At 38.8% G+C, this 26,399-nt stretch overlaps 2 protein-coding genes across 9 annotated transcripts in view; one reads left to right on the top strand and one right to left on the bottom strand.

Annotated features, from left to right (window-relative positions):
• RALGPS1 (Ral GEF with PH domain and SH3 binding motif 1) overlaps nt 1-26,399 on the top strand; it is a 119,899-nt gene that overhangs the window by 34,410 nt on the left and 59,090 nt on the right. For all 8 annotated transcript variants that reach the window (XM_063352688.1, XM_063352692.1, XM_063352690.1 and 5 more), the window contains one exon: nt 375-501. In XM_063352688.1, coding sequence (XP_063208758.1) covers nt 375-501 — 127 coding nt within the window. The remainder of the gene's footprint in view (nt 1-374; nt 502-26,399) is intronic.
• ANGPTL2 (angiopoietin like 2) lies at nt 5,204-25,833 on the bottom strand. The gene is made up of 5 exons (XM_063352693.1): nt 25,337-25,833; nt 16,186-17,041; nt 7,925-8,118; nt 7,413-7,683; nt 5,204-6,907 (listed from the first exon to the last, which is right to left on the bottom strand). The coding sequence occupies exons 2-5, from the start codon at nt 16,991-16,993 to the stop codon at nt 6,708-6,710; spliced, it is 1,473 nt and encodes a 490-aa protein (XP_063208763.1). The 5' UTR covers nt 16,994-17,041; nt 25,337-25,833; the 3' UTR covers nt 5,204-6,707.

The raw sequence follows: 26,399 nt of genomic DNA, 5'->3' as shown, positions 1-26,399 counted from the left end.
AAGTTTTGTTATACTTTATACTTTTAATACGGCACTGTTGAAATGGCACAATATGCGTTTATGTAGAGCATTTTCCGTTCCTATTTCTACTTTCAAATTCAAGAGGATTTTTAGCAATTCTAATAAACTATGGGAATGTTGGTGACTGTATAATAACATGTATTTTTCCTGTAGAAATTTAATATTCCTGAGGTTATTCAAAACTCTGAGGTAGCGATATGTGGATCGTTGATGAACTATTCAGAAATAGTAATCATATTTGTTAATAACTTAAGACTTATGCCAAATTGCTTCCCGTTTTTTTTTTCTTTCTTAACAGGTACCACATTTACAAATACTAAAATTTTATGATCTTCATTTTTTTTTCTATGTAGCTTTTGAATCGCAAAGACAAGACCACCTTTGAGAAGTTAGACTATTTACTGTCTAAGGAAGATAATTATAAAAGGACACGAGAGTACATTAGAAGCTTAAAAATGGTTCCTACTATTCCATATTTAGGTGAGTGTGTACAATGACCTTATTTGTCTCTAGCTCATTTTGACTGGCAAGCGCTAACGTGCACCTTAAGAACGCTGGAGATGTGGTGGCGTTTTTTAAGCTGTGCACTGTCTGGGGTCTCTGATGTGTAGAAGTTTTGTGCATTCCTGACATCTTCAACTGCAAGTACATCTTTATTTACTGTCCTTTTGATGCCTTCAGAATTTATAAGAGCACTGAGTTTCAGAAGTGTCTTTGAGTACAGCGTGATTTAAGACCTTGTTCCTGTAGCTTTCATTTTTGCTGGACTGTTTTTTTGGATAGCTTATGCCTTGGTATTAAGCTGTAGTTGTTGGTTTGTGTCGATTCCTTGTAAATGCTTTGAAAAGAGATAGAAACCGAAGAGTCAATTCAGATGATTGACTTGTCTTTTCAGTGTTGCCTTGCATTATTCAGTAGACACGCTGTTTCACTGCTTCCCCAATGGCTCTTTTAACTCACAGTTCCTGCCCATGGCTGAACTGTGCCAGCATTCCTGAGGGACACTGCAGAAACCTGATTCCTGTTAAACAAGGAACGTTCAGATACAGTAATGTCTTTATAGCGATGGGCTTTTTAAAAGAAAGAGTTAATCTAATAAGCATTTAACCATGTCTTCTGTAAGTGATATAATGGAAAAAATATGATAATTTATTGTAATTATTTTCTAGTGCCCAAGAAAAGACAAATACAGTGCTTTTTCTATAGCAGTCCACGTATGCAAAGTATGGCCCTGGTGAAGTAATTGTTTTGAACATCCTGTAAATACAACTTCCAGAAAAAAAAAATAATCTATTTTTTAAAAATCAAACTGTCTGGAATTTCCGTCACAGATATTCAGCACAACTCACTAATGTTTGACAAAGTTATAAGCAATAGAACACACCATAAAGAGATGTCTTAAACACTTTAAAGTATTGGTGTAACTACAAACTCCGCTTCTAATGCAACTTTTCTCCTCATCGAACATCACCTGCCTTGTGCTTCAGTCACGTGAACCCCACAAAATCAAATGTGAAATACACCTTTACCTAAAGTACTGGGAATGGCTGTTATTCCTGACATAGGGATTCCGGTTAATGATCTACAATTATAGCCACACCTATGAGAAGAAAATGTAAGTATTCTAGGAATGATACATAACAGTTCTTAGAGAACCGTGTTGTGTTCCTAGAAGTATCATCGTGATACTTCTTACTTAGCCTGAGCAAACCTGACACATTCAAAGAATTTCAAAAAGATATACGAGGAAAACTCTTTGCATAGGCTTCTTAGGACCACAAGCTTATTTGTAGTCTCTAAAGTGTTCGAGGGACTACAAAAAACCCCCACCCTTTATGTGGCTGTGTAAGCACTCAGACCAATCAGTACCTTCATCTAGTTTGCACTAGGCTTTTTAGAATCTTCATCCTTTTGGCTTTTTTGCTGTTTATTCTGTTATCTAGTGCATATACTTTAGAAGAAATCAATGGCACGTGGTATCATGTTTATTTTAAATAGTTTGGAGATAGTTTTTTGTTTGGGTTTGTTGTTCGCAGCGCCTCCCCCCCAGGCAGGAGGTATAGATCCGTAGAGGTAAGATCCTTTCCAAATTGTCATTTGCAGAACTACTTTCGTCCTTTACCAAGAGACTGTGAGAGAAGAAAGAAGGTGCGCCAAGCTTTGTTCACTAATATGTTGTCATGGACAGCCTGATTTAAAAGCTGAAAGTGCAATTTATTAGGTTAGGGCATAGAGGATATGAACAATTGCTGGGAATGTTTTACTTACTGTATTTGTATTTATGAGGTGAAAGACTAGCATAAATTCAGGACTGTAAAATTTTCATGCATTTATATACTATTTGTATGCAGCTGTCCTGCCAGTTAGTCTATTAAGCTGTCTTCGTCCTTCTTTGAAGGAATGAACTTTGAGTTCAGGCTTGGTTTGATTCTGGTCAAGGTTAATATCATAAAATGCTATATCTTTTCTGCTAATCTTCTCTTCAAGGTTGTTTGCATAGGTCTGAAAAAGCTCTATCTACACGATATACCAGAGCTCACCTCCATTTATTTCAAGCAGGTTCAAAATTGTCCTCTGGACAAACTTCCCATGTCATGCAACCTCTTTGCATCAGGCCTTTCTGCGTGACAGCAGTTTTGCTGGTGGTTACAGTTGATGGCTGCTTTGTATTGGTTTTGTCTTTATGCTACTTTCTGTCTGGGTTTTTTTGGTTGAAGAATAGAAGTCTTGGTAGCTTTAATAATCACTGAAAGCAGAATTTTGTTTCTTCCCTGTGGGAGTTTCTCATTACGTGTGCATGAAATACACCTTATTCTTTATCTGCGTCAGTAATGAACAATGTGTAAGTCTGGAGAACATCTAGCTGCAAGTTTGAGAGGAAACAAGGCCGCGGTTTTTCTCATGATCCTCAATGAATTTATTTAGCGATAGGGACCATATGTTTTGCATGGATGAGATACATGGATGAGCTAAGCTGAAGTTAAAAAGGGTAGACATTTTCAAATCACTGAACCTGGCTAACTAGAGCCTATTTTGCATGGGCTTCCTGGGCCAGAATCACTGTCTTTGTATTAGTGACCCTCAATGGCTTCCTCTCTCTTCAAGCACTGTAAATTCCTTGTATCTGCAGCACCCAGCTCGGAAGGATTTCCTGAGCTCTGTCCAGTACCACGTTTTTTAGCTGGAATAGAACACGGCATTTTCTGCCTTCACTGGATAAACCCTGCCTCGTTCTTTATGCAACTTCTTGAGGCTGCTTCTGACATTATGGACTTTCGTCATTATCTCTGTTGTCTTCACACTAAATCTTCAGTTCTCTCTCTTCCAAAAGGAGGAGTCCTTGGATTACTAGATCATGCCTTGTACAGATGCCACTTGGCATCCTCGACAACCTTCTGTGGCTGTGTTTCAGTTCTGTATCCTTTTTTAGGGGAAGAGAGTACACATGGACTGCACGTAAAATTCAAGAGAAAAGTGCATGTTAGATTTATAGAGTGACTTTAGAAAGTTTTTTGTGCTCTGCTAAATAATTCCTAACATTCTGTTAGCTCAAAGCTTAGTAGCAATCAAAAAAGCAAGTTGTTTTCAGGAACTGTTCGTTGTAATCCCAAGATTTTGCATTTATTAGCACTTACTTGCTCTTTTCATTTTATATGGACAGTTGGGATTTTTTCCCCTGTATGTATCACTGTCTGTAGATTTTTCATCTTCTGTCGTACTGTCCCAGTGGTCTGTCTCATAAATCCTTCTGCAGATCCTCTCAGTCAGCCCTTCTCTTTGCTCTCCTCAATTAGTTAATCTCATCAGCGGAGTTTTGCTCCATTGTTCGCTTCCATTTTCAGGTCACTTATGACTATGTTGGACAGCACGAGTCCCAGCACAAATTCCTGTGGATAACAGTCAGCACTGCTTATGTAAAATTTTTTTTTTTTTAAATAAATTTGATGGCCATCCCTAATGGCCATACTTAAAAAAAAAAACGTGTTGAAAAATTGGTATGAGTTATTGAAACTTCTTTGAAAATAATTTCAGATTTGAAGGAATGTTAAGCTTATCAAAAGAGAATATTCAAAGGGGACTTGTTTCAGTGAATAAATATCTTCTTGGAGGAGAGAATATTAGGTATGGAAAAGCTTCTTTAATCTGGCTGCTTAAATGAACAAGTAGACCAATAGATGCGCATTAGGAGTCAATAGTGAACTTACAGTACCGAAGGAGACTGACACAGTCTCTGAAGACGTGCGGAGTTCACAGGGCTCCCTTTTCATGCTGTGGAGCCTCTTGTCTCTCGCTCCAAGACAGTCACTTAGTTACGGGATATCAGTTCTCGTTCCATCTGGGGCAGTCTGAGATTGTTTGAGATGTGCTGGAGAGTTAAACAACTGCTTAAGTTGACCAAATACTCTGGTTTATAGAATTGGCTCACAGCCTTGTGTAAGAAAAGCTTTAGTACTAGCCAGTCATTGGGATATCACTCCAAGCCAGTTTTAATTAAATTTAAAATTAAAATCTTTCTGAAACGGACAATAGTCTTACAAGCCTAATAAAAGACATAGGGAGCGCAAGAAGAGGGTGAAGTATGAACGTGACCTAAGGATATTGCTATGCTCAAGGATTTTCAGGAAGTTTTGATGATTTAGTTACAGACATAGAGCAAGCTGAACGTGCGTACGCACCACGCGCCCTGAGGAACTCCCAAGTGACTCGTGTAAGGTAGATGTGAGTCTGCTGGGTGTGTTTTCTTGTGACAAAACTAGTGGTTAGCTGTAGGTGTCAGCAGGTGTTTTACTGCCCTAATGCTACAACCCTAGTTGTTAGAGCACGGTGGCCAGGCTGTAAAGCCAGTAGATGTATTCGATATTTCTTACCTAAAACTTAATTGATGTCAAGTGTCCAGTAGATAAACCACTGGAAGGTGAAGCTTGAATACTGTTTGAAAATTCCGGGCGTTTCATATGACCTACAAAAAGTTCTTCCTCCTTGGGCTGTGTGGAAATTTTAGTATTTTTATCAGTTGAAAATCGCTTTGCGTTTGATATTGCAATATTTAGACACCTCGCACATGTTAATAGTAGTTGGCGTATCAGAGTTGATTTGAGCCACGAGGCAGAGTGGTGTGAAATTAATTATCTGTTCTTTGCTGTGATTAATCTGAACTGAAACAGGATGAAATCTGAACATGTCAAAATAACATTTGTTGCTTTATTAAAGGATTACAATATTACAGGGGTAATTAATATATTAAAAACCCTACTTTCAGTTATATACAACACATGCTACATGACACGTCAGTTTAATGCACATCATACTGTAGTAAAGAAGTGATGAGGTAATAAGGGAAAAAGTGTGCAAGCACACGCACACAGACGCACAGGAAGTATCTTACAGGCCTACTGAACACTATATTGAACTTCTAGAGGCTTTTGCACTCCCTCTTATTATTGCATTCTTTATTTTCTTTATTCGTTATATCATTGCATTCTTTAACTTATATTTTTGATAGTAGTTGCTGTTTTGAAATGGGTGTTATAAGAATCTGTTCTAGAAACCTACCTCTGAAGAATATTAGAATTACCATGTCAGTATTTCATAGTTGTGACTGACCTCTAAATATAGATGAGTAAACCTATTTAATAATTTGACAGTAATATGTTATAATTGTGAAATATGGTAAATATAACTTCTCTTGGCTACAGGTAACTTCTTTATATAATTTTCACCTACTGGCTAAGGATATTAAATAGCTTATGTATTGGTATCCATCATTTGCCTGCAAAGTTGGATAGTCCCTTTAGTTTATATCCAGACATTTCTGATTACAAAGGCTACACAGCAGGTAGTGACCGAAGTCAGGTACAAAATACTGTGACAGTTGTAGTGTCGTATAGCGCTGGCTATACAGCACATTCTGTCTGTTGTAGGTCTGGATTATTTCCCATATGCACATAGCTACTTCATTTTGGTAAGGAAAATCATTAGTGTTTTTAATCTAAACTATATGACTCAAATGTGAATTCTAATTTATAGGAGCAGATTATTAAAATGGTCAAAGTGATGGGGAAAGACTGGATTTATCACTACAGTAATTGTTTGAGTATCTGCTCCCAAAATCAAATTACATAGTACTAACTTTATTCATGGCAGTTAACAAAGATTAAATTAGAATTATCACACTAATGTACATATACAAGCTACACAGTTCAAAGGATATGATTTCCTGTGTCAAATGGTTGCTCATAACAACAACAACAATAATAATAATAATAAAACTCTTGCTGTACAGTTTGTAATATTTCCTGTATTTGAGAATATTTATACATAATATAACATACAAAAATATTTAAATGTTGTGGCAGTATTTTTACCATCCAAACTTAATTTACAGGGAATAAAAACCAGAGAGTTTATCTACAGTCCATCTAAACTGCCAGTTCTAAAAGGCTTAATATAACTACTTTTAGTACCAAGAGGTGTCTGAGTGTTATGTCATTTCAGTTCCTTTTTTTCTTCAACTTTTTTTTTTCCTGGAACGATTCTTGAAAATACAATATACAAGCCCTCACATCTCAGCAATAAATGTACAATATCTTACATTCCTCATTTTTGAAAAGATAATTCCAGATAATAACATCTCATAGCTTTACGTGATTTTTAGAACAAGGCGGCAAACCAAGAGAAGAATTGTTTCAGTGGAATGTGTTCGGATTAGGTCTTATCATCATAACGACTTTCTTTAGTGAATATGATCCTCCCCGGAATTCAGCCCAGTAAACACCATCCTGATACCGGCTGCGGTAGTGTCCTCCACGGTACCAGACTCCATTGAGATTTGAATGAGCACATGCGTTGTACCACCATCCTCCCTTCTGGTAATGAGCACAGTTACCTGCAAAAGAAAGCTCCAGTTCAGTCTTAGGAGCAAATGAAAACCCTTACTGCAAGCAAGCTAGCTAAGCACAAAACAACTTATTTTTTTTAACTGTGCGTTTAACGTGTAGATGCCGTGTGGTACAAGGAGAATTTAGGCTTCTTCAGGAACCAGCTCTATCGTTAGGTTCTACAGAGAGACTCATTGGCGTTACTCTCCCTTGTTGGAAAATCTGTTTGCATTACTGTCTCCAGTAACCTCCTATAGCATATTTTACAGACCCTTGTTTAGTGTAAATGATAAATATTTCAATGGCAATTTTTGTTTCAGTGTTAGTACATATATGAGTTGACACATCAGTTTGTGCTTCATAAGTTACTAACTGACAAATCTCTAGAAATGTAATTTCTTTGTGCGTGTGTGTGTGTGTGTATCACCATAAATATTTTTCTTTTTAAAAAAATAGGAGAAAAAGGGGGGGGTGCATGCAAAAAAAGCAAGGCAACTGAAAGGGACCCTGTACCTGTGTATACATCATGGTCCCGGTCCAGCGTGGTGAACTGCTTGCCATTGTGCCAAGTGAAAGAATCTCCGGCGTTGCCATTGTAGCGTCCCAGTCTCAACTTGTAGTATTCGCTTTCTGGCTCCAGTCTGAAGCTGGCGTACTCAGCAAATACTTTTCGACCTGACCAGTCTTCCATTGTTATGAGCAGTTTGTAGTTGCCTTGATTTGTTAACCAATAAATATTTTCTAATCCGAGCCAGTATTCTCCATCTATATTACCAAACCCTTGCTGTAAAGGAAGCAAGAGAAGCCTGTTAGTAGTGCGCATCGGCTGTAGTGGTAAATCTGGGTGTATTGTTAAGTAGAAAACCGCAATAGCTTATTTTATAGAGACTTCCTTTTCTGTAAGGGTAAACATACACATTCCTTTTCAAGTAAGCTGCAGGTCAGACTCTAAAATCACCCTTTAAATTAAATGTACCGGTAGTTTTTAGAGGGTAGAAAACATTACACTGCTCACTTGTCCTAACCTTGTATGTCTCCCAGTTCCTGAAAAAGTTGACAGAGCCATCCAGCCGTCTCTGGATGACTGTCCAGCCACCAGGGTCGTGCCGTTGATCACACCAGACCTGCATGAGCCGGTTTGTGTTTTCTGGTTTTACAAGATAGATGGAGCTCGTATCATGGCCATCTTCTAATGCTTGTAGACAGTCTCTCCAGGGCCCTGTATGAAAACAGAAGGACTCTGCATCAAAATGCGATGGAGGGTACCTGTACTGCAGGGCGGTATTGGAATTGGCAGCTTTCTAGAGTAGATGTGCTTCTGCTGAGTAGCGCGTTTGTTTTTCCTCTTACGGAAGGTACAGCGTCCACTAAGCGTTTTCAAACAGATTCATTTGTTGTCACTTAATTTCTGTAACATTTCACAATGAATTGCTGATAAAGGTAGATTTTTATTTTTTTTTACTATTTATTTTATTTAAGGCAACTGCACTTATGGCATTGATTATATCTTCAAAGAACTAAATATGAATGATTCCACAGATAAATGCTACACAAAGCAATTATACAAAAACATCATTGGCATGGACGTTAACCATGGAACCAGCAATGTAAATTAATAATCTAGGGGCTACTGTAGGAGTTACCTTAATAAATGATAACACAAAATAGAAATTAAGATTTGTAATATGTGAGTGCCCACTTATATAGTGAGAGAAATTGTAGATAAACAAAAAGACTTTTAAAATGCTTTGCGTTTACAAAAATTACAGGTGATGCTCTCCTATTTTCAGAAGGAGAATGCCTTTTTCCTTGAGTTTAGTAGAGTCCGTAAAGAGTTTACTCTTTTTGAAAGTATCCTACATTCATCCATATCTATCCGTACATCTTTTAAAATAAAGACGTTTTCTCCAATAGGAAGATAGTTAGACTGCATTTTGATGAGTCTGAGAAATTTAGTTCTAAACAGTTTAGGAGTCTGTGTTGATATCTGCAGATCGACTCTTAATAATTAAGGGATTTTTATGGTTTATTGATGTCAGGCTCTTTCTTTGTACTTTGTAGCAGCTTAATTTAAACACCTTTACTAGGAAACCTGGTTCAGTGCATTCTGGAAATAAACACGGACTGTATATCAACCAGAATTCTGCCCGTATAGGCACTGAGCCTGTCAAATATCTTTAAAAGTGATACAAAATTGGTGTTACAAAAACCAGGTTGATCCTTATTCAAGGAGATTGGATGATGATACACGATTCAGATTTGTTCACTGCTTGTTCTGCTGTTCTTAGCATGTTTTCTATCAGTTAGTGGATTTGGGGGTTTTTTGGATTTTGTTGGGTTTTTGTTTTTTGGTTTTTGTTTTTTTTCAATGTCACGTTTGCTACCTTCCTTTCCTCACATACCAGGGCAATTTTTAGTGAGAGATTACACTGTAGTTAATTGTTCCGTATTCAGTTTCCTTTAGAACTCTTGGGGAATGTGCTTTACTCTTTGCAGTTTGATAGTATTCACTTCTTTCTTTGGCTTTATAACCTCTTCTGCCAACATTTCAGTTTGAGATAAATCCTCCAGAGTATCCTCCTTATCTTTAAATAGTCTCTATGGTACTTGAAAACGTTTTACCTTTCCAGTTAACATTTCTAGTTTGTGCATTGGTGTTAGAATATTCTGCTATTTTGTGTCCTTTTTATCTCTCAAGTTTCTGATAGGCTATTATATCAAATCTTGCTAAACCCCCAGCATCTGAGTTCTTGTATTTTTTTCTTTCTTTTTTTTTTTTTTTTTTGTTTAAGTAGTAACATTTTAGAAGCATATATTTGTTTGGTTTGCCCTTGCGCATATATATATACACACACACATATACATATATATATGTATATACACACACACATATAGGCCTAATATTTGTGTGCCCTGTTTAAACATTCTGTTTTTCAGATTACATTTCAGCATTTCTTACTTGAATTTTGTCCACTGCTCCTATCCAAAGATTTTACTTGCTGGTACAAAATCTGCATCTCTGCCCCTAAAGGATATGTCAGTTTAAACCATCTGCCTCATTAAGTCATAATTATCAGTATGAATATATTGTCTGTCTGTCTTATTATGTATGTTTATTTTTGTATACTACTAGTGCCTTTTTTGGAAAAAGTGTGTGACCATATAAAATTAGCATACGCTGTATGTTAATATCGCATTAACCTTAGCATTACTGTCTGCTGTTTATTATTTAACTGTTTAACTTTATTTTTTATAATTAGCATGGGGTTAAAATCTTTACCTGCAAGTTCTATCTGGTAGAGTATAATAAACTGGTTTGCGTGCATGTTTTTTTAGGAATAATATCTTCTATAGCAATTGCACAAGAAAACGTACATTTCATAATTGGTATAACTGGCTACTGAATGTTTTGTTCCCAGAAAAAATTGTTGATTTTTTTGGTTAAGGATGATGAAACAAATTCATTCAGTTTTCATGTTCAGCTTTCATTTGTCTTGAGTATAGTCATCTTCCAAAGTTGCACTGGGAAATTTATACAAAGCAGAATATTTTGATAAGCTGTTCACGTCAGTCTGTTTTATACAGAAGACGCAGCAGTGCTTCCTACAATAATGTTTCTCCTGTTGTGTGTAGAATTCTACACTCTAGTAAATTACTGTTTCAGATCTACTTGAATTATTGACCCTGTGGGTTAAACTTTTTGCTGTTATGAACTAAAACCCGTTGTAGATAAACCACATCTGCTTTTCGCGTTGGCGTAGTAAAGCTTGTAGTTGTTAAGCATGAACGCAGGCAAAGTCGATGGGGTTTGGTGTGTCACAGCCCTACATCCCCCCCAAACCTCTGGGCAATAACTCCAAGCAGGGAGTTGTTAGTGTCACAGCTAAACCATTTCATCCTGAAGTCTTTCATTAGGCTTTTAGCTTTTTCAAGCAAGTCTAAGGAGAAATGTTCCTAAATAGGACTATAGAAATTTGACTTGGAATTCGTATTTTCCTTAGTGGAATGGAGTAAAATACAATTGTAGTTATTTTGAACAATCTCTGGTGTTGACATTAGGTGACTTACTATTTACTGTTTTTTTTCTTTTATTTTTTATTTTTCTGTAGAATTTCAGTGCTGTGTACATGTCCAGTATTATGCAGACAGAATTAAACTTGCACAAACTATTCTTTTGGGCACAAGTGGGGAAACAAGAATGCTCAAATAAGAATTTGAAGTAAATTATTTATGGATAAAATTGCAAATTCTTCTCCTCGGAATCAAAACCAAGTATTTTTTAAATTTTCCTTTATTTTTGCAAAGAACCAGCAACAGGAACATTGGGGCATTTTGTACACATTAGAAAATAAGACTTTCTGGGAAATGCGTGGATCAAAGCCTGGCACTAGTCCTTCCAGAGACATTAACTTGTCTATCATAAAGTGCGTCTCTCTCAAATGATGCCCACATTTTACAGTGCATTCTCTCAGTTTCTTTTCTCTAGAACATTTTACTGTGAGTCTGGGGTTCTTGAATTTACCTAGATCCCATCTTTATCATTTACTTGCTAATGTTGTTGTTACGCAGTCATCAGCTTTTAGCATCTTAGAGGCAATAGACTGTGATGTCTCTGTTGAAATATCCAGTGCTTCAAATACTGCTAATATATTTTTAGCAAGACGCTATTCTTCTATGCCTTGCCCCTCAAATCTGTCATGTTATTTTTTGTTATTTGGCTAGTCGTTTCAGCTTACCGTTGCGAATATGGAAAAAAATACTCAGTTGTACATTTAAATCACGGTACACAGTAAATCTGTAATAGCAGGTGTGGAAAGTCACTTCGGACATGACAGAGAAATACTTGTAAATAACTCCCTTGGTTTAGATCATAGGCGTAATAATGTTTTGTTATGAAGTGCCGCCTTCTGAGTGTAGGCGTCGGGGTGTAGTGTCCTAGTACTGCATAACGTCATTACAGAAAGGCTCACTGCTCTGAAGATTTTAAATTATAAGTAACTTATGAAATAGGTTGTTTCAAAAATAGTCACGTAGAAAAAGGATGAGCACTTTATTTTATGACAAGTGATGTGTATAGAACGCACTATAAGTTGGTTAAATTAATTTCTGTGGCACTTCTTATGCCCTGCCATTCAGATTTTGACTGAGGTAAATGTGACTGTGCCAGTCATATTATCGGCTGGCCAGCGATAACAGATATTGCCCTTTTTTGCAAAAAAAAATTGGGCAGCAACTGTGTAAACTTCCTCTATAGCATATGTGCTGCTGCTGGGAGAAAATAACAGTTCTTTTACTAGATCTGTCTGGTAATTAGTGTTTTTATAATAATAAAATGTAAATCTTCCTTCTGAAGTATTAGCATGCTTTACAAACAAGGGACATCTTATCTTCCCCTGAAAAAGCGAGAGCATCCTGACTTTCAGATAGGTAGTTTTGATAAAATAGCTCTAGGGAGTCAGGCAGACTTCTGAGGAGTTGTACCTTCGTAATCCGAACAATGTACTTCAGTGGTGTTGGACGTACGGGATGGAGACGCGGCTGTGTAACGAGGAGATCACATATTTATGTCACATAAATACCAGAAGAGGTTTTGGTAACTGATTGTGTGACATGTATTGTATTGCTTTGGCCTTGCACCCAGCTGTGCCAAGTTGAAGAATGTGAAATAAGTTTTTAAAATGGTGTCTGTAATTGTGCTAACCCAAGCCGCATAATTACTGTTCCCAACCCTGTCTTTTTGTCTTGCATTTCCTTAATTTCTGTCTTCCACAGTCATTAATTCTGTTTGGATTCTTACAAAATTTCTCTGATCATATTTTTATTTATTGACTTTAATTTGAACAATTAACTTGTACTAAAAAAATATTTTGTCAAATGTTTTCTTTTAAAATGTAATTAAAAAAAATGGGGGGGGGGCGAGGGGAGCAGGCTAGAATTATCATAGAATGGGCTGGCTTGGGAGGGACCTTTAAAGGCCATCTAGTCCAGCCCCCTGCAGTGGGCAGGGACACCTCCCACCAGACCAGGTTGCTCCGAGCCCCGTCCAGCCTGGCCTGGAATGTTTCCAGGGATGGGGCAGCCACAGCTTCTCTGGGCAACCTGGGCCAGGGGCTCACCGCCCTCAAAGAATTCCTTCCTTATACCTAGTCTGAATCTCCCCTCTTCTAGTTCAAAACCATTGCGCCTTGTCTTATCAATACAGGCCCTATTAAAAAGCCTTTCTCCAGCTTTCCTGGAGCCCCTTGAGGGCCTGGAAGGGGCTGGAAGGTCTCCCCGGAGCCTTCTCTTCTCCAGGCTGAACCCCCCCAGCTCTCTCAGCCTGTCCCCACAGCAGAGGGGCTCCAGCCCTCCCAGCATCTCCGGGGCCTCCTCTGGCCCCGCTCCAACAGCTCCGTGTAATTGCTCATATGAATTGGAGATTCGCCTAATTCTGCTTTGCACTGATATTTTCACACTGCATAAGATTTCACAGAAACGAGATGTCATCTTTCAAGCTCTTGCGTGTGTCTTTTATGGATTTGGTGAGACTCGGTTAAAATATAGGCATCAAAAAAACCCAGGATATATTACATTTGAACCTAGTATGTAGGGAAGAACTGATTGAAAATGTGAAATGGAAAGCAGCTTAGGTGATTTTGATCATGAAATAATGGAGGCCACAATTCTTAAGACAGAAAAGTGAAAAGCAAAACAAAGAAAATGAACTTAACGGGCTTCAGCAAGTTCAGAGAGCATGCAGAGAAAATGCTTTAGACAGTCCAAGCGAAGAGTTTACAAGTTTGTTAAAGAGTCTCTGAGGACATTGGAATGGATTTTGCTGTTGTAGAAGGTGGCTAGGGAAAATGGCTAAATCATGACCTTCCCAGTAGCTTTGAAAATAGGAAGGAAGCTCAAACAAAGTAAATGCTACCTTAAAATATTAAGCATGGCTGGTTGTTTGGTGGGGTTTGATTGTTTGTTTTTAACAAAACGACAACAACAACAAACCCCAAAAAACAACAGTGTGGACAAAATGTACAAAATGAAATAAGGCTACTGCGAGTAGTAAGACTGTAGTTAAGTCTATGATCAAGGGAAGATACCGGTCTGATTCTTTTTGAGGAAGGAGAGCTGTCAACAGATTAAACGGAGAAGGCATTTAATGTTTTTCTTTGATTTTGCTTCAGTTTTCGGTGCGCTGGTTGGCTATGATCAGATGGTTAAGGATAGCCAGGAGCTTTCGCAACGGTTGAGAACCCAAGACACGGTACAGAAAGGAGTGGATAAAATATAGGTGGATTTTTTTCCAGCGCCTGGGCAGTTGTGGTGTGTTTTGTTTGTTTTGTGGGGTGTTGATTGTGGGTATGGGGGGGTGGGGGGATGTTTATGTGGGGTTTTCCTAATTCATTCCAGACACCTGTCTGAATTACGGCATTAATTGTGGGGAGGGATTTTGTTTGAGATGTGCTCTGTGATTGGAGAATGTTCTGGAGGATGAGGAAAAGTTATTAAAAGTTCTTTCACAAAAAGCAAGGTGGGGAGAAGAGGGGAAGAGGATACCCTGGGAATGAAAGGTTAAATAGCTTAACTTCAGTTGTTGGAAATTTGCTTGAACAAATCAAACTGCTGTAAATAAGAAAACAAGAAGAGAAATTAATACTATAATGGATTTGTGAAGAAGAAGTGTGAAACTTCTTTTTCTGATAAGTTACGTAGATAAGGGAAAAGTAGCAGATGTCAAATCTTCTCTTAGAATCACGGACTTTGGAAGGGACCTCTGGAGATAAAAAATGTCTGGATAAGCAGCACTTCCTCAGGGTGCTTCATCTAGAGGTTCTGCGGGGTTGCAGGTTGGTCATGAGTCAGTGTTTTACTTTGCAAAAAAGTAGAATGCTCTATGAGGGTAGATCAACAGAAGTGCTACGCACATGAAGTAACGTTTCTGCTCTGTGTGATGGTGAAGCCTCAGCTCCAGTTTGGGTACTGAAAGCACGAGGAGGCTGTGAACCAATCAATGAGTTTTCAGAAGAGCGTAACAGGAAGGGGAAAGAATGCCGGAGAGATTATTTCACTTACAGAAAGACAGGGACTATAGGAATACTGTACTAAGCTTGAACCTACTTTGAGATCAAAGTCAAAATGTAGTTATTAGAGAGACCTGGGGTTTTTTTGGTTTTGTTTTGTTTTTTTTTTACGTGAAACATTAGAATCATGATTATTTTTGGCTGAGGTTCTGCATGCCACCATGCCACAACACAAGCTTTGGTGGGTTCGTCTCTGGCAATATTGTGAAATAACTGCTTTATAGCAAGGTGTGTTAGAGACTGTGCTTTAGACTGAAACACCTGATAAAGTTTCTTTCATTGTGGGTATTTCCATGGAGTAGTTTGGTTTGGTTTTTTTTTTTTAATGTTACATTATGTGATAATTCCAAACAGTTTGACAATGTCATTTAGAATATATTGCTAATAGCCTTGAAATATATTCTGAGTGCAGTTCATGTGCCTTACTCTGTTTCAAGTCTTAGTTTCAAATGTCTGTGGGTCCCCACCTTTTTGTTAAGCAACAATATGTCGCCCACACACTGAACAGACTTCTCTTGTATGTGGGACACGTAATACTTAAACTATTTTTTTTAAATATGTGGGACTGTAGGTGATACTGGATTCTTTACCTGTTATTTCTTTATCATGTAGATCAATTGATCTCTAATGTGATTTCAGGTGCGTTTGATCTTGCTTATGGCAGAATTCCTAAGGCTCTTTATGAGGGCTGTATATATCCCTTACCATCCCATCACTTGCTTCCCTTTGCTCCTGTCTTAGAGCGTAAGTGCCCTGTGTGAGGTACAGAGCAGATGCGTATTACTTTTGAGATACACAAGCACAAAAATTATCACATGCTAGATCAAGAAACATCTAATAACTTCATAAATGATTGACTGTTGATTAATAAGGTTTTTTTCTGCAGCGCCTTTATCTCGTATGTCTCATATAAGCGGTGGGTTTGTCTTGGCAAAGTAACATGAGAAAAATCTGTGGGGCTGGCGTATCTGAATCTTAAGACATTCAGAATTCATTCTTTTGCTTTCTTTCTGTGCTTGTACTATAACACGTGTCTTAAAAATACACTAGATGGATGCACAGACAGTGTCAGATCTAAGAAATCTCAATTAGTTCAAAATAATTCTTTTGCATTTATTTTTATAAATAAATAAAGTCTGTCTGCATTTTCGATATTACAATTAAAAAGTTGCCCACTGCATATTAGCATAAACTAATGTAGACACATCAATAATATTACTTACCAGATGGTTTATCTGTTGAAGTCGGAATACTAGTAACTGCAGGCATGGTTGGTAAGGTAGGTGGCAGAACCTTTAAGTTCTGATCACTCTGAATCTCATTAGTAGATATCTGGTTAATAATACGATTGTAAGTAGGAGGCTGGTACACTTTATTTGGTGGCTGTGGCGTTTGTGGCAGTGGCTTTATGGATGGCATTCTTTGACAGTGTTCTTCCAGTTGGGCAATTATTTGTGACTGATTATTGGCAATTGACATCAAATGTTGGTACTTGTGCTCTAAGTCTTTGTATTTGTTTGCAAGCTGCAACATATCTGCAGTTTGGTTCAATATCTTATTCTCAAGTTGAGAAAGTTCTAAGGCGTTGTCACGTTTTCGGATAATTTCATGTAGTAACTGCATATAGAGTTGTGTGACACGAGAATTCATATTTCTGCTCTCTTTTCTTAAGAGTTTAACCTCATTAACAATCCCGCCATCCACCTCTACCAGTTGCTGGAGAGTTTCTATTTGTCTCTTTTGTTTAAGAAGTTCATTGTTAAGTAACTGTAACTCTTGTTTATTTACCCTGTTTTCAAGTAGAACTTCAGGCTCTTTAGAATTAACACAAATGGCACCTGTCACTCTCTGTTGAGGTACGATAAAGGTGTAAGTGCATTTGTCCTGCGTGTCACTGGAACGCTTATATCTGTTCATATAAATGAATTCTTGTTCTGTTTCCTCGTCATTGCCTTCAAATTCCTGTGTTTTGCTTGCAGTAGCTCCCACAACAGCCATTAGCATTAAACAGATGAATCTTCTTGTCATCATGATCTTCTAGTTCTGGTCAAATATTCTTCTGTAAAGAACTTTTAAAATCTGTTTTAAAGTAAATTTAACAGTAAGTAACAAATAGGAAATCAATGCAAACTTACAACTGATAATCTGTTCTAAAATTTACAAAATATTACATAGTAACTAGTACGTCTGTGTACAAATGAGATATTTTTCTAGTCCAGCATGAACTTATGTTGCCTAAAGGGGACACGGTGGGGAACAGCCGTACCATTCCATGGCCAGAACCCTAGTTACTAGCAGCTAGTTTATCTAAAGCCTGCTAAGAACCACAAGAAACTAAGTAATAAATACCACAATTGGAAGAGTCCTTTCTTCCAGGCAAGTACCACAAAAGTTTCCAAGGCTGGTGTTTTCGTGTAAATATTAATTACATTTTCATTTCTTACAGTTACAAATCTAACCTTTAAATGTAAACAGAATGTAAGTTAATATGTGCTGTTAAAAGTGCTACAAGTATCAAATAGCTCATTTGCAGTATTTTGTAACTGCATGTATATTGCAGGAGATATAGCTTAGATGAAATGTATTATAATAATTATAAATTAAAAACTCAATGCCCAAATATTAGAGGCAGTAAAATCTGTTGGTTTTCCGGACTAGTACGATTTACAACTGAAGTATTTATGGTGACTCTCACTGGAGATGTTGTCTTTAACTCAGCCTGGTTATTTGACTTTGGTCTCTTCCTGGGAGGGGAAGCCCACACGCCTGTGCGCGTGGTGGGCAAAGACGACCCCTGGCTATTAAAATCAGCTACTCGTGTGTATTGGCATACCGCAACAGTACCCTTTTGGTGAAATTACGCTAACTTAGTTCTCAGAGCAGGTTCATATTCAAGGTGGAAATTTGAGGCCATCACAGTCTCTTGAAAAAAGAAGAACTTTACCAGAACTTGATAGGTAACGGTCATCTTGGAAACATGAGCTTAGTGTTGTCACTACTGCCAGGAATGCCCTTGGCTCCAATCACTCTCTTACCAGCTGCTTGAACAGCACTTTGGTATCGTGCATTTCATAACAGCTTCTTGTTGTTGAATGTTAATAGGCGTGTATGTATAACCCAGTTTTCTTAATAAAACGGGAGGAGAAAATGCAGTACGGAGCTTTTTCAGTGCATAAAGCCTGCTTGATACCAAGCCTGCTTTTAAAACCAAGGTGGTGTTACCGTCGTATTTTTCCTTGCTTATAAAACATTTCACATGGAATAACCATTCAGTGTTTAAATAACTGTCACCTTACTGCTTGGTCATCTTTAGTACAATGAAATTTTTTAAGTGACATGAAATGATGATAGTAACAGCTGTGAGAAACTGGAATGAGTCCAGCTGAGCGCAGCCCACATGGATAGCTGGAGGCTGGAGACGTGATGTATGAGGAGCAGCAGAAGGAGCTAGGTTTGTTTAGCCTCCAGGGAAGGTGAAGGAGACATCTTACTGCTGTCTTCAACTACTTAACGGCTGTTTGTAGGGAAGATGGATTCTTTTTGGAAGTGCACAGTGAAAGTATAATGGTCAATGGATACAAATTGCCTCAGGAGAAATTCATTTGGGGTTACAGAAAAAAAGAATTTGACAATGAGGGTGACCAAGGACTGAAGGAGTCACCGAAAGAACGGTGGAATCTCTATTCCTGGTACATAAAGTTTTGATTTAGGCAAGGCTCGGAGCAGCCTAATCTAATGTTGAAATTAGCCTTGCTTTGTACGATAAAGGTGAGGTCTCATCCAGTCTGAATTGTTCTGTGATTCTAGGCAGCTGCTGACTTTTAAGAAAGTTTTTTTTTTTTTTTAGAGTTTCAAGATAATGATGGATATGCATGCTTAAATACTTTTTCATACTGAGAAGATCAGTCATTCCCATTTTTCTGTTGTTTTGAAATAAACCATAGAAGTTTCTGTAAACGCTTCTGCAAATGATTCAAAAAAAAGTGACCAGGGCTTGATCCTTCTTAAAGTTTTTGGATATACATTTTTGCCTCAGTTTCTTATTTGGAATAAAGTCATTTTCACTTTGCAAATGAAAAGGAATTGTGCTTTACAGAACTTTTCAAAATTCTTGAAAACTTGTCAGATAAAAGTCTGGAGTTTGACATGGTTTCTGTAAGTAAAGGAATGTTATTTGGAGCCCTGGAAAACAGGGAACATAAATTCACCCCAGACAGCTTTAACTTGCATAATCAGCATTTGCACAGCAGGTCACACTTGGAAACCCTGGCAGTTTTCCAAGCCTCATATTTCTGCACAGATGGACTGTTTTTGCAAATGTCTCTCACGTATAGGTGTAAAATGGGTTTTATTTCACTGTTTGAATTGAAATATCTTTTTCCCTCCCCTCAAAAGCTTGTAACTATTGTGATCACTGCAAAGAAACTAATTTTTTCCTCAGAGTGCACCTGTGTCTTTTTTACAGCATCTCATGTCTTAAGTTGAGCACAGGATTTGGGGTGCGCATCCTTTTCCAGGCTGAAGAAATGCAGAACAACATATAACAGTTTGATTTTTTTTTTTTCCTTCCGTTTTTTTAAGAACTGTTTAAGCAAAAAATGGAGTAGGGTTCATCAGCCTATCTTAACATATCAGTTCAAACATCTTTCAAAATAGAATAGAATAGAGTATCTCAGTTAGAAGGGACCTACAGTGATTATCTAGTCCAACTGCCCGACCACTTCAGGGCTGACCAAAAGTTAAAGCGTGGTATTAAGGGCATTGTCCAAACGCCTCTCAAACGCTGACAGGCGTGGGGCAACGGCTGCCTCTCCAGGAAGCCCGTTCCAGGGTCTGAGCACTGTTTGCAGAAGGTAAGCCATCAGTGAATGACACCAGCATGATTAGACCACGCTGAAATGCTTCTCTCTCATGATCTTGCGTACATGTCACCTTCTCTAAGCTGTTTTTCCTATAAGAAAAAACACGGGAAGGAAAAGTGCATTGGTGAGAGAATGCTCCTGTACAAATAGAAACAGGAACCATCCTGTCTTCAGATGTCCATCTTCCTGTAGATTCTGTTTATGAAGTGCTCTCTTAAGTCTTTTATTGTCTGTACTTTTTCAGTTTAAAAAAAAAACGTGTTTGGAATGAGGCCTATTTATTGCATACTGTGATGGACTACATAACGTAAATGGCATTTCTTCTTTTCTGCAGTTGGATTCAAGTGAAGTTCATAACCAACGTGCTTGTTTGAACACTCTCAGTGATTAATCTTACAGGGAGAAAACAAGCTTGCTGGGGAAAGTGGGGAGGGAAGCCAGAGAAACAATTTTAAGGAAGGATTTAATGCTTTTTAATATCTTCGTCTTCATTTTGAGAGGAGAACATCAGATTCTTAAGGCATCAGAATTCCTTCCCATGGGAGAGGAAGATCTTATTTATTTGATGTCTAGCACACTAGCTTTCAGTTTCCTTTTGTACTTTTGCCAAACGAATTGCTCATACTCTTTGTACTTAATTAGTGCCGTTGTTTGCTGATCGCTCCGTTCTTCCTGTTTTGCGGGCTCAACCCCCCTCTTCCTCTCTCCATCTCCCGGTAGCTCTTCTGCAGTGGACTGGGAGGGAACTGTATTACTGGGGCCATATTTGTCCCCAGTGCAAGATTCCACTTGGATAGCTGTAGACTTTTCAACCTCACCATTGCACAAAACTACATTATATAAAAGCATCCTTGCAGGTTTAGTGCAAATTCTCTTTGTCACGGGAAGTACAGGATGTCTGTCTCTTTATCCTCATGCACATTGACAAAACTTCAACAAACAAGCATACCAACAAAAAACAGGAGAAGTGAAAGAAGCAGACTTAAAAAAAGGGTATGTGTCATTTGATTAAAACCTTCTAACTAGGAAAAGTGTGGAAGTCTGAAGTAATTTCATGTCTAGATTCTGGCTGTTCAAGACTTGCGTACTCAGAAAAGCGCTTTTCATGGGAGTTCAGTTGGGACAAACTTACTCTAGTGCAGATGCACCTAAACCCAATTTTGCGGATGTTTACCCTACTTGTCAGTATAGATATTACTTTATTCAGGCAAAATAATATTTTTTTTGTGTTCGTCTTTTGCCAGTATAACTGCATCTGATGAAAACTTTTGGCGGCGTTGTTATGTGGATTATAATCATAGTATTTTTCATACTCCTGGCCAGCATAAGTACTTTGGTTAAAATTGCAGTTTGTAGACCAAATATTGGCCTCTCTATGTATGTAACTGGAAGTAGGTAATAATAAGTTAGTTTGTTTACTCGTTCATTGTCTGCCCAACTGAGGATGTTCCCATGATCTGGTGAAAAAACAGGAAATAAACTTTCTGAAAGGGATATCAGATGTTTCACTATTGGATTGTTTTTTCCTGTCCCTTGAAGAGAAAAAGTAAATAAAATCCTTCTTCAGCTTTGCTTTGGAATATTTTTCTGTCCTGTACTCTGCCATGCTTATACGGGACTTCTGGCTAGTCCAATTATATTATCTTTTGATTGTTACGAATATCTTGACATTTATACGTGCTATTTCAACAAGACTCAAGTATTTTACTGTCTCAAATTGTACAGGTGTTTCATATCCTATAGATTGACCACTGTCATGATCCTGAAATGATGAAGGTGAAAATATTTCTATGTGTGAAGTATTACTGTTTGGCAAATTTTCGCTTTTTTTTAAATTAGCTTACCCTAAGAGGAAGCATTAAAGGTATCTATGTCAGCACTATGGCCTTTTTTTTTTTTAAAGTTACTTATAATAAAATACACATTTAATTGTGGATATTCCAACATGTATACCTTTTTTCCTTGTTTGTTGTTTCTGATACCACGCTTCAGAGGATCTAATTTTTACAAAATAGACTGGTTAACTATCTCTTTCAGGTTGTATGAAATATTTTACCTATCCTTGGGATTCTTGGGTACAAAAGAGAATAAAGGTATGTTTTCATCAGATGAATTGTAACAACATAATAAATCATCATCAAGCTTGCTTGAAAATGCTACCAGTAGCCTTTCAATGCTATGACTGCTTTTTGTTGGATGAAATTTGTTCAGAAAATAGATATTTGCAGTATTACTCTGGAGAGCAAGGTGTTTATGAAAGCCTGAGGATATATTGTCAATACTGTTGCATCTAGATCTAAAGTCGTTTCGCAGTGTTGAGTCTTTCAGCCGTTGGGAGGTTGGCATCTTGTCTCCGGGAGTTTATCCTATGTTCCCTTTGCACCTGCACTTTTCAGTGCTCTGCAAAAAAATTGCTGAGACAATAGGAAGCCCACTGGATGGTGGGTGAGCACCGCACTTACTGTGCTTCACTTTGGATTACAAGTCAGTTCAAGGAGGAAATGTTTTGACATTTAAGGAAGACGTCACCTGTACTATAGTATTTTGGAGAAATACAAAAGCAAAATAATGATCTAAGTCTTGTGCGGAAAACCATAATTAAGATAAACGTGGAAAATATTTGCCTGAACTTCATAGCGGAACATAAATTTTGTACCTTAAATTGCATTGGTATGGGCTGCTCTTACAGATAAGGAACATAAAAGAACCTAGTGGCTAAACGCAGTAGAGTTGCTCCTTGTTTTTCTGTATATAGTAAACTGTTATTAAGGCAGAGGACTGTACGTATGACAGTGTGATGCACGAAGCTGCATAAATGCAGCTTTTGTACGAGTGATTTGTGACAGTGCGTCTACCCTTGGACACTGCTTTTCAGAGAAGCCAATTTTCTGTGCTAAAACTAGGATGTTACGCGAAGGGATTTCTGGGGACTTCAGTAACTATTTGAATTGCAGCATAGTTGAATTTATTGCAAAGATAATCTAATTAAGAAAAAAAACCCACTACCAGTTTGGTTTGAGGAGCTGACTCAAGCCCTGACTCAAGGGTTTATAGTCTAGAGGCTGAATCATTAAGAGCGCGTGCAGGTCTAACATGCCAGAATTGAACGCACTGTAATTAAACTGATGCTTCAGAGCCTTTTAGAGATACCCAGATAGATGAAAAAACACAGATGGAAGAAGGATGAGACTGGTTTGCTGTGCTGAACAGCTCTGTTACAAAATCCAGTTCTGTGGGTTAATCAGTTCTTGTGGGCTGGTCGTGTTTAACATAACGAGGCTGGCAGTCATGGGATGGGCTGGCTTTTCCTCCATACTTTACGTGCTGTGCTACCTTTTGTGCAGATTCCTCAAGCATTCAGACATATAAATGAACGCACATTCACAAAAGGCATAGTGTTAGCTCTTACAGCATTTATTCTTGGAGAGATAAACTATTTTATTTGATGGCGAATTTACACATAGTTTGATAATTGTTCATTGTAAAGAAGAAACATGAAAAACTATCAACAAATCTTCACTGTTTCTTAAATACTTATGTCTGATATTAAAAGGGGTTTTTAGATTAGTGCAGTTTTACATTTTAGTTGGATTGTAAAAGCAAATGGAGCAAGGGTGTCAAAAATGTAAAATTCTACTATAAAAAGATCAGAAGGTTTGGTTTTGGTTTTTTTTTGTTAACAAACATTAGATTTTGTTTTTGCAGAGTCCTTTGATAGTCGGTGTTTGTGGACTTAAAGTTAGCTGGCATGTCTCAGGCACCAGGCCGGTAATATGATCTGGATTTCACAACACCATTGCGATAAGATAGATAATCGTGAGTTTTCTGAAGCTGCTTTCTTTCTTAGTCCCTACCCCTTTTCTCAGAGCTCGTGCTCCGTTCTTACCCTTTCTCCCAAACATTCTCTTGCATGGAATTATATTAATCCATCCTCTCAAATTTTCAGGTGGTCTTCATATTTAATGCGACTTATTAATTTTTACTCTTTTCTAAGCAGAGGGACTTCCACTGGTACGGGTTTTCTTTTAGAATTAACTCATGTAGTTTGATTTTTAGATGAAAATTACTGCTGTGAGAAAACAGAGCACTGATTGATTTTTTTTTTTTTTTTTCCAGTTCTGTTACAGGAAACAACAATTCACAGTGAAAATAGAGCACAGTAGTATGCATGCCACATGTATTAGGAAAAGCTTTAAAGTTTTGTTTGAAGTTTATAGTAAATGTAACAGGGGATAGGGAAGGGCTGACACATAATAGCATGCAGTTTCAGTTATGAGAACATGATGTAAAAACTAAGTTGAAAAATTTAACTCCAAACTTATGGGGGGGGATGATTTTTGGTTTTTTGCCACTGGTTACTTGATTCCATGGTATGCAGTACCAGACTGACAGAAACCAATTAATTGCTTTAGACACTTTTATTATAATGCATTCTATACTCAGCTTTTCTGTCCACTTAAAATTGAGGTGAAATTTTGGTTCAAGCACTAGTTCATTTTTCTTAAAAGGAAATACTTTTTTCACTGATGGGAATGGATGACTAAAGCAACACTTAAGAATGAGAATATCTTAATTAGCTGTTGGAGAACTTTTGTTTTGAAATACTATCAAGTGTTGCAAGAAACTTCAAAAGATTATGTATCTTTTGCTACCATGTAACTTGTTTCCAAGTTTTGGCAAAAGAGAGCTTGTTTAGTTACAAGAAGTACAAATTTTCTTTCTGAATTACCAAGAATTTTAGTCGTGTTGTTTGTGGATTGTTCTTTGTGCTTTACTGAAGTTTTGTCATAGATGTGGAATGTAATTATTGAAAGAGAGCACTGCTTTTGTTGTTGCTTCCCTTAACAGCGGCCTCACCTTATTTTCACTTAATCCAATCACTACCAAAAAGTGCTCACACTGTGTGTGCTTATATGTGTGCGTGCACATTGTACATAATAGGCCTTAAACAGATTGACCCTTTAATAAATGCCCATGAAAAATAGTAGTTAGATCATATTATAGTAAATATTTGATGCTTACACAAAGGCATTCATGAACGCTAGGTTCTCTTTTAAATTAAATTTTTGCAAAATCTTTCAGATATTTATTTTGTAGTCTCTATTAAAGTTCCAGGAAGTTTTATATCTCCTTGATCAAACGCGATGGAGATCTCATGATTTTTAATACAGGTAGTCCTTTAGAAAAGTTATCATAGAAATTAGCATGTCCTAGAAAGTTTGTTGAAAGGTATTTCAGCGAGTTTGAGGAAGCATAAAGCCTAAAGTTACATGCAGAATTAGAAAAGATTTAAAAAAAAAAAAATCATATTCTTGAAAATAATGGCAAGAAGGCTTTTCAGTGCCTGGCATCATAAAACGTCTCAACTATCTTTACAGCTATATTTTAATACGTTGTAGTTTTTCTCTTTAAAAAAATATAATAATAAATAAATAAAGATGTGAGAGAAAAAAGCGATTCGCTGCTGTCTAACAGCAGCAGTAATATCTTTGACAAGCTCACGTTCACTCACATGATGTCCGGCTGGCTCCGCACACCGCTCAGTCCTTGGCCCCTGGAGGTACCGGAGCAGCCGCCGGCTCCTGACGCGATCCCCGGGCACCCTCCGCGCTGCTCCGCGCTCCGGCCCCTCTCTCAGCGCCGGCTCGCCCGCCCGGGCCGTGACATCTCCCTGGTCGCTTGCGCCGGCCGCGGGGCGAGCAGCTCGCGCTGCGCTGGGCTCTGGCCAGGGAACGGCGCGGGGACGCGCGAAGTTCTTGGCGCTGTTTTTCGCCGTCCTCCGCCCTCGGGCGCGCTCACAGCCCCGCTCCCCGCGCTGACCCGCGCGGCCGCACCGCGCTGTGGCCGAGGCGCAGCCGGGCGCTCTCCGGGGGGGGCTCGGCGGCTGGGACCCCGCGATCCGGGGGCGGCTGCAGCAGCCTCATTTGAACTCCAGCTCCTTTGTGGCAGAGTTACATCCTGGTAGGGGGAAAAAGGCCAAAAAAAGGCGAGCCCGCAGCAAGCTGACCCGCTCTGGTTGGACGAGCGGCCTGCCCCCGCCCACCGCCACCGCGGAGCGCCCGCGGCACCGCCCGGGGGGACGGCCCGGCACGGGCCGCACGGTCGGCGGGGGCGGGGAGCGGCGGAGGGGAGCGGGGCTCCCCCCCCGGGGGCCGGGGCACCCCCCCGGGGCCGGGGCTCCCCCGGGCCGGGGCCGGGGGCTCCCCCGGGGCGCAGCGCTGGGCGCCGGTTCCGCGCAGCGGGAGGCGACGGCGGGTCCGCCGCGGAGCGAGCGCTGGACCCGGGCGGGCAGCCGCGCTGCTGTCGACGAAGTAACTAGCGGCAATCCAGAGTGAGGGCTGTTAATCGGTGGTGTGTGAAACCGTTGATCTTTAGAGCTAGGAATACATTCTGGAGACTGTGTTGGAGGAAGGCGGCTTTGGGTTTTTAGATGAAATGAGATGCTAGAGCGTGTAACTGCGTAGGATTCGTCCCCAAAATGTCGGGGGGCGGGGGGCAGGGCTACTTCCTGCTTGATAATGTTTTCACAGGGTGCTTACTGATAGAGAGAGATGGAGGGCTTTGCATCGTAGGCG

The sequence above is a fragment of the Chroicocephalus ridibundus genome, chromosome 15, assembly GCF_963924245.1.
Source record: "Chroicocephalus ridibundus chromosome 15, bChrRid1.1, whole genome shotgun sequence".
Taxonomy (NCBI): domain Eukaryota; kingdom Metazoa; phylum Chordata; class Aves; order Charadriiformes; family Laridae; genus Chroicocephalus; species Chroicocephalus ridibundus.
Note: the sequence above shows the minus strand (reverse complement) of the source record. Positions and strands in the feature narration are given on the sequence as shown.

Bases quoted from the DNA above. Each gene is read 5' to 3' on its own strand.
- ANGPTL2 (XM_063352693.1), bottom strand. From the start codon at position 16,993: ATGATGACAAGAAGATTCATCTGTTTAATGCTAATGGCTGTTGTGGGA. The intron at 7,684-7,924 runs GTTAGGACAAGT...CTTCCTTTACAG, and splicing joins GGAACTGGGAGACATACAAG to CAAGGGTTTGGTAATATAGA. The intron at 6,908-7,412 runs GTACAGGGTCCC...TTTCTTTTGCAG, and splicing joins GGACCATGATGTATACACAG to GTAACTGTGCTCATTACCAG.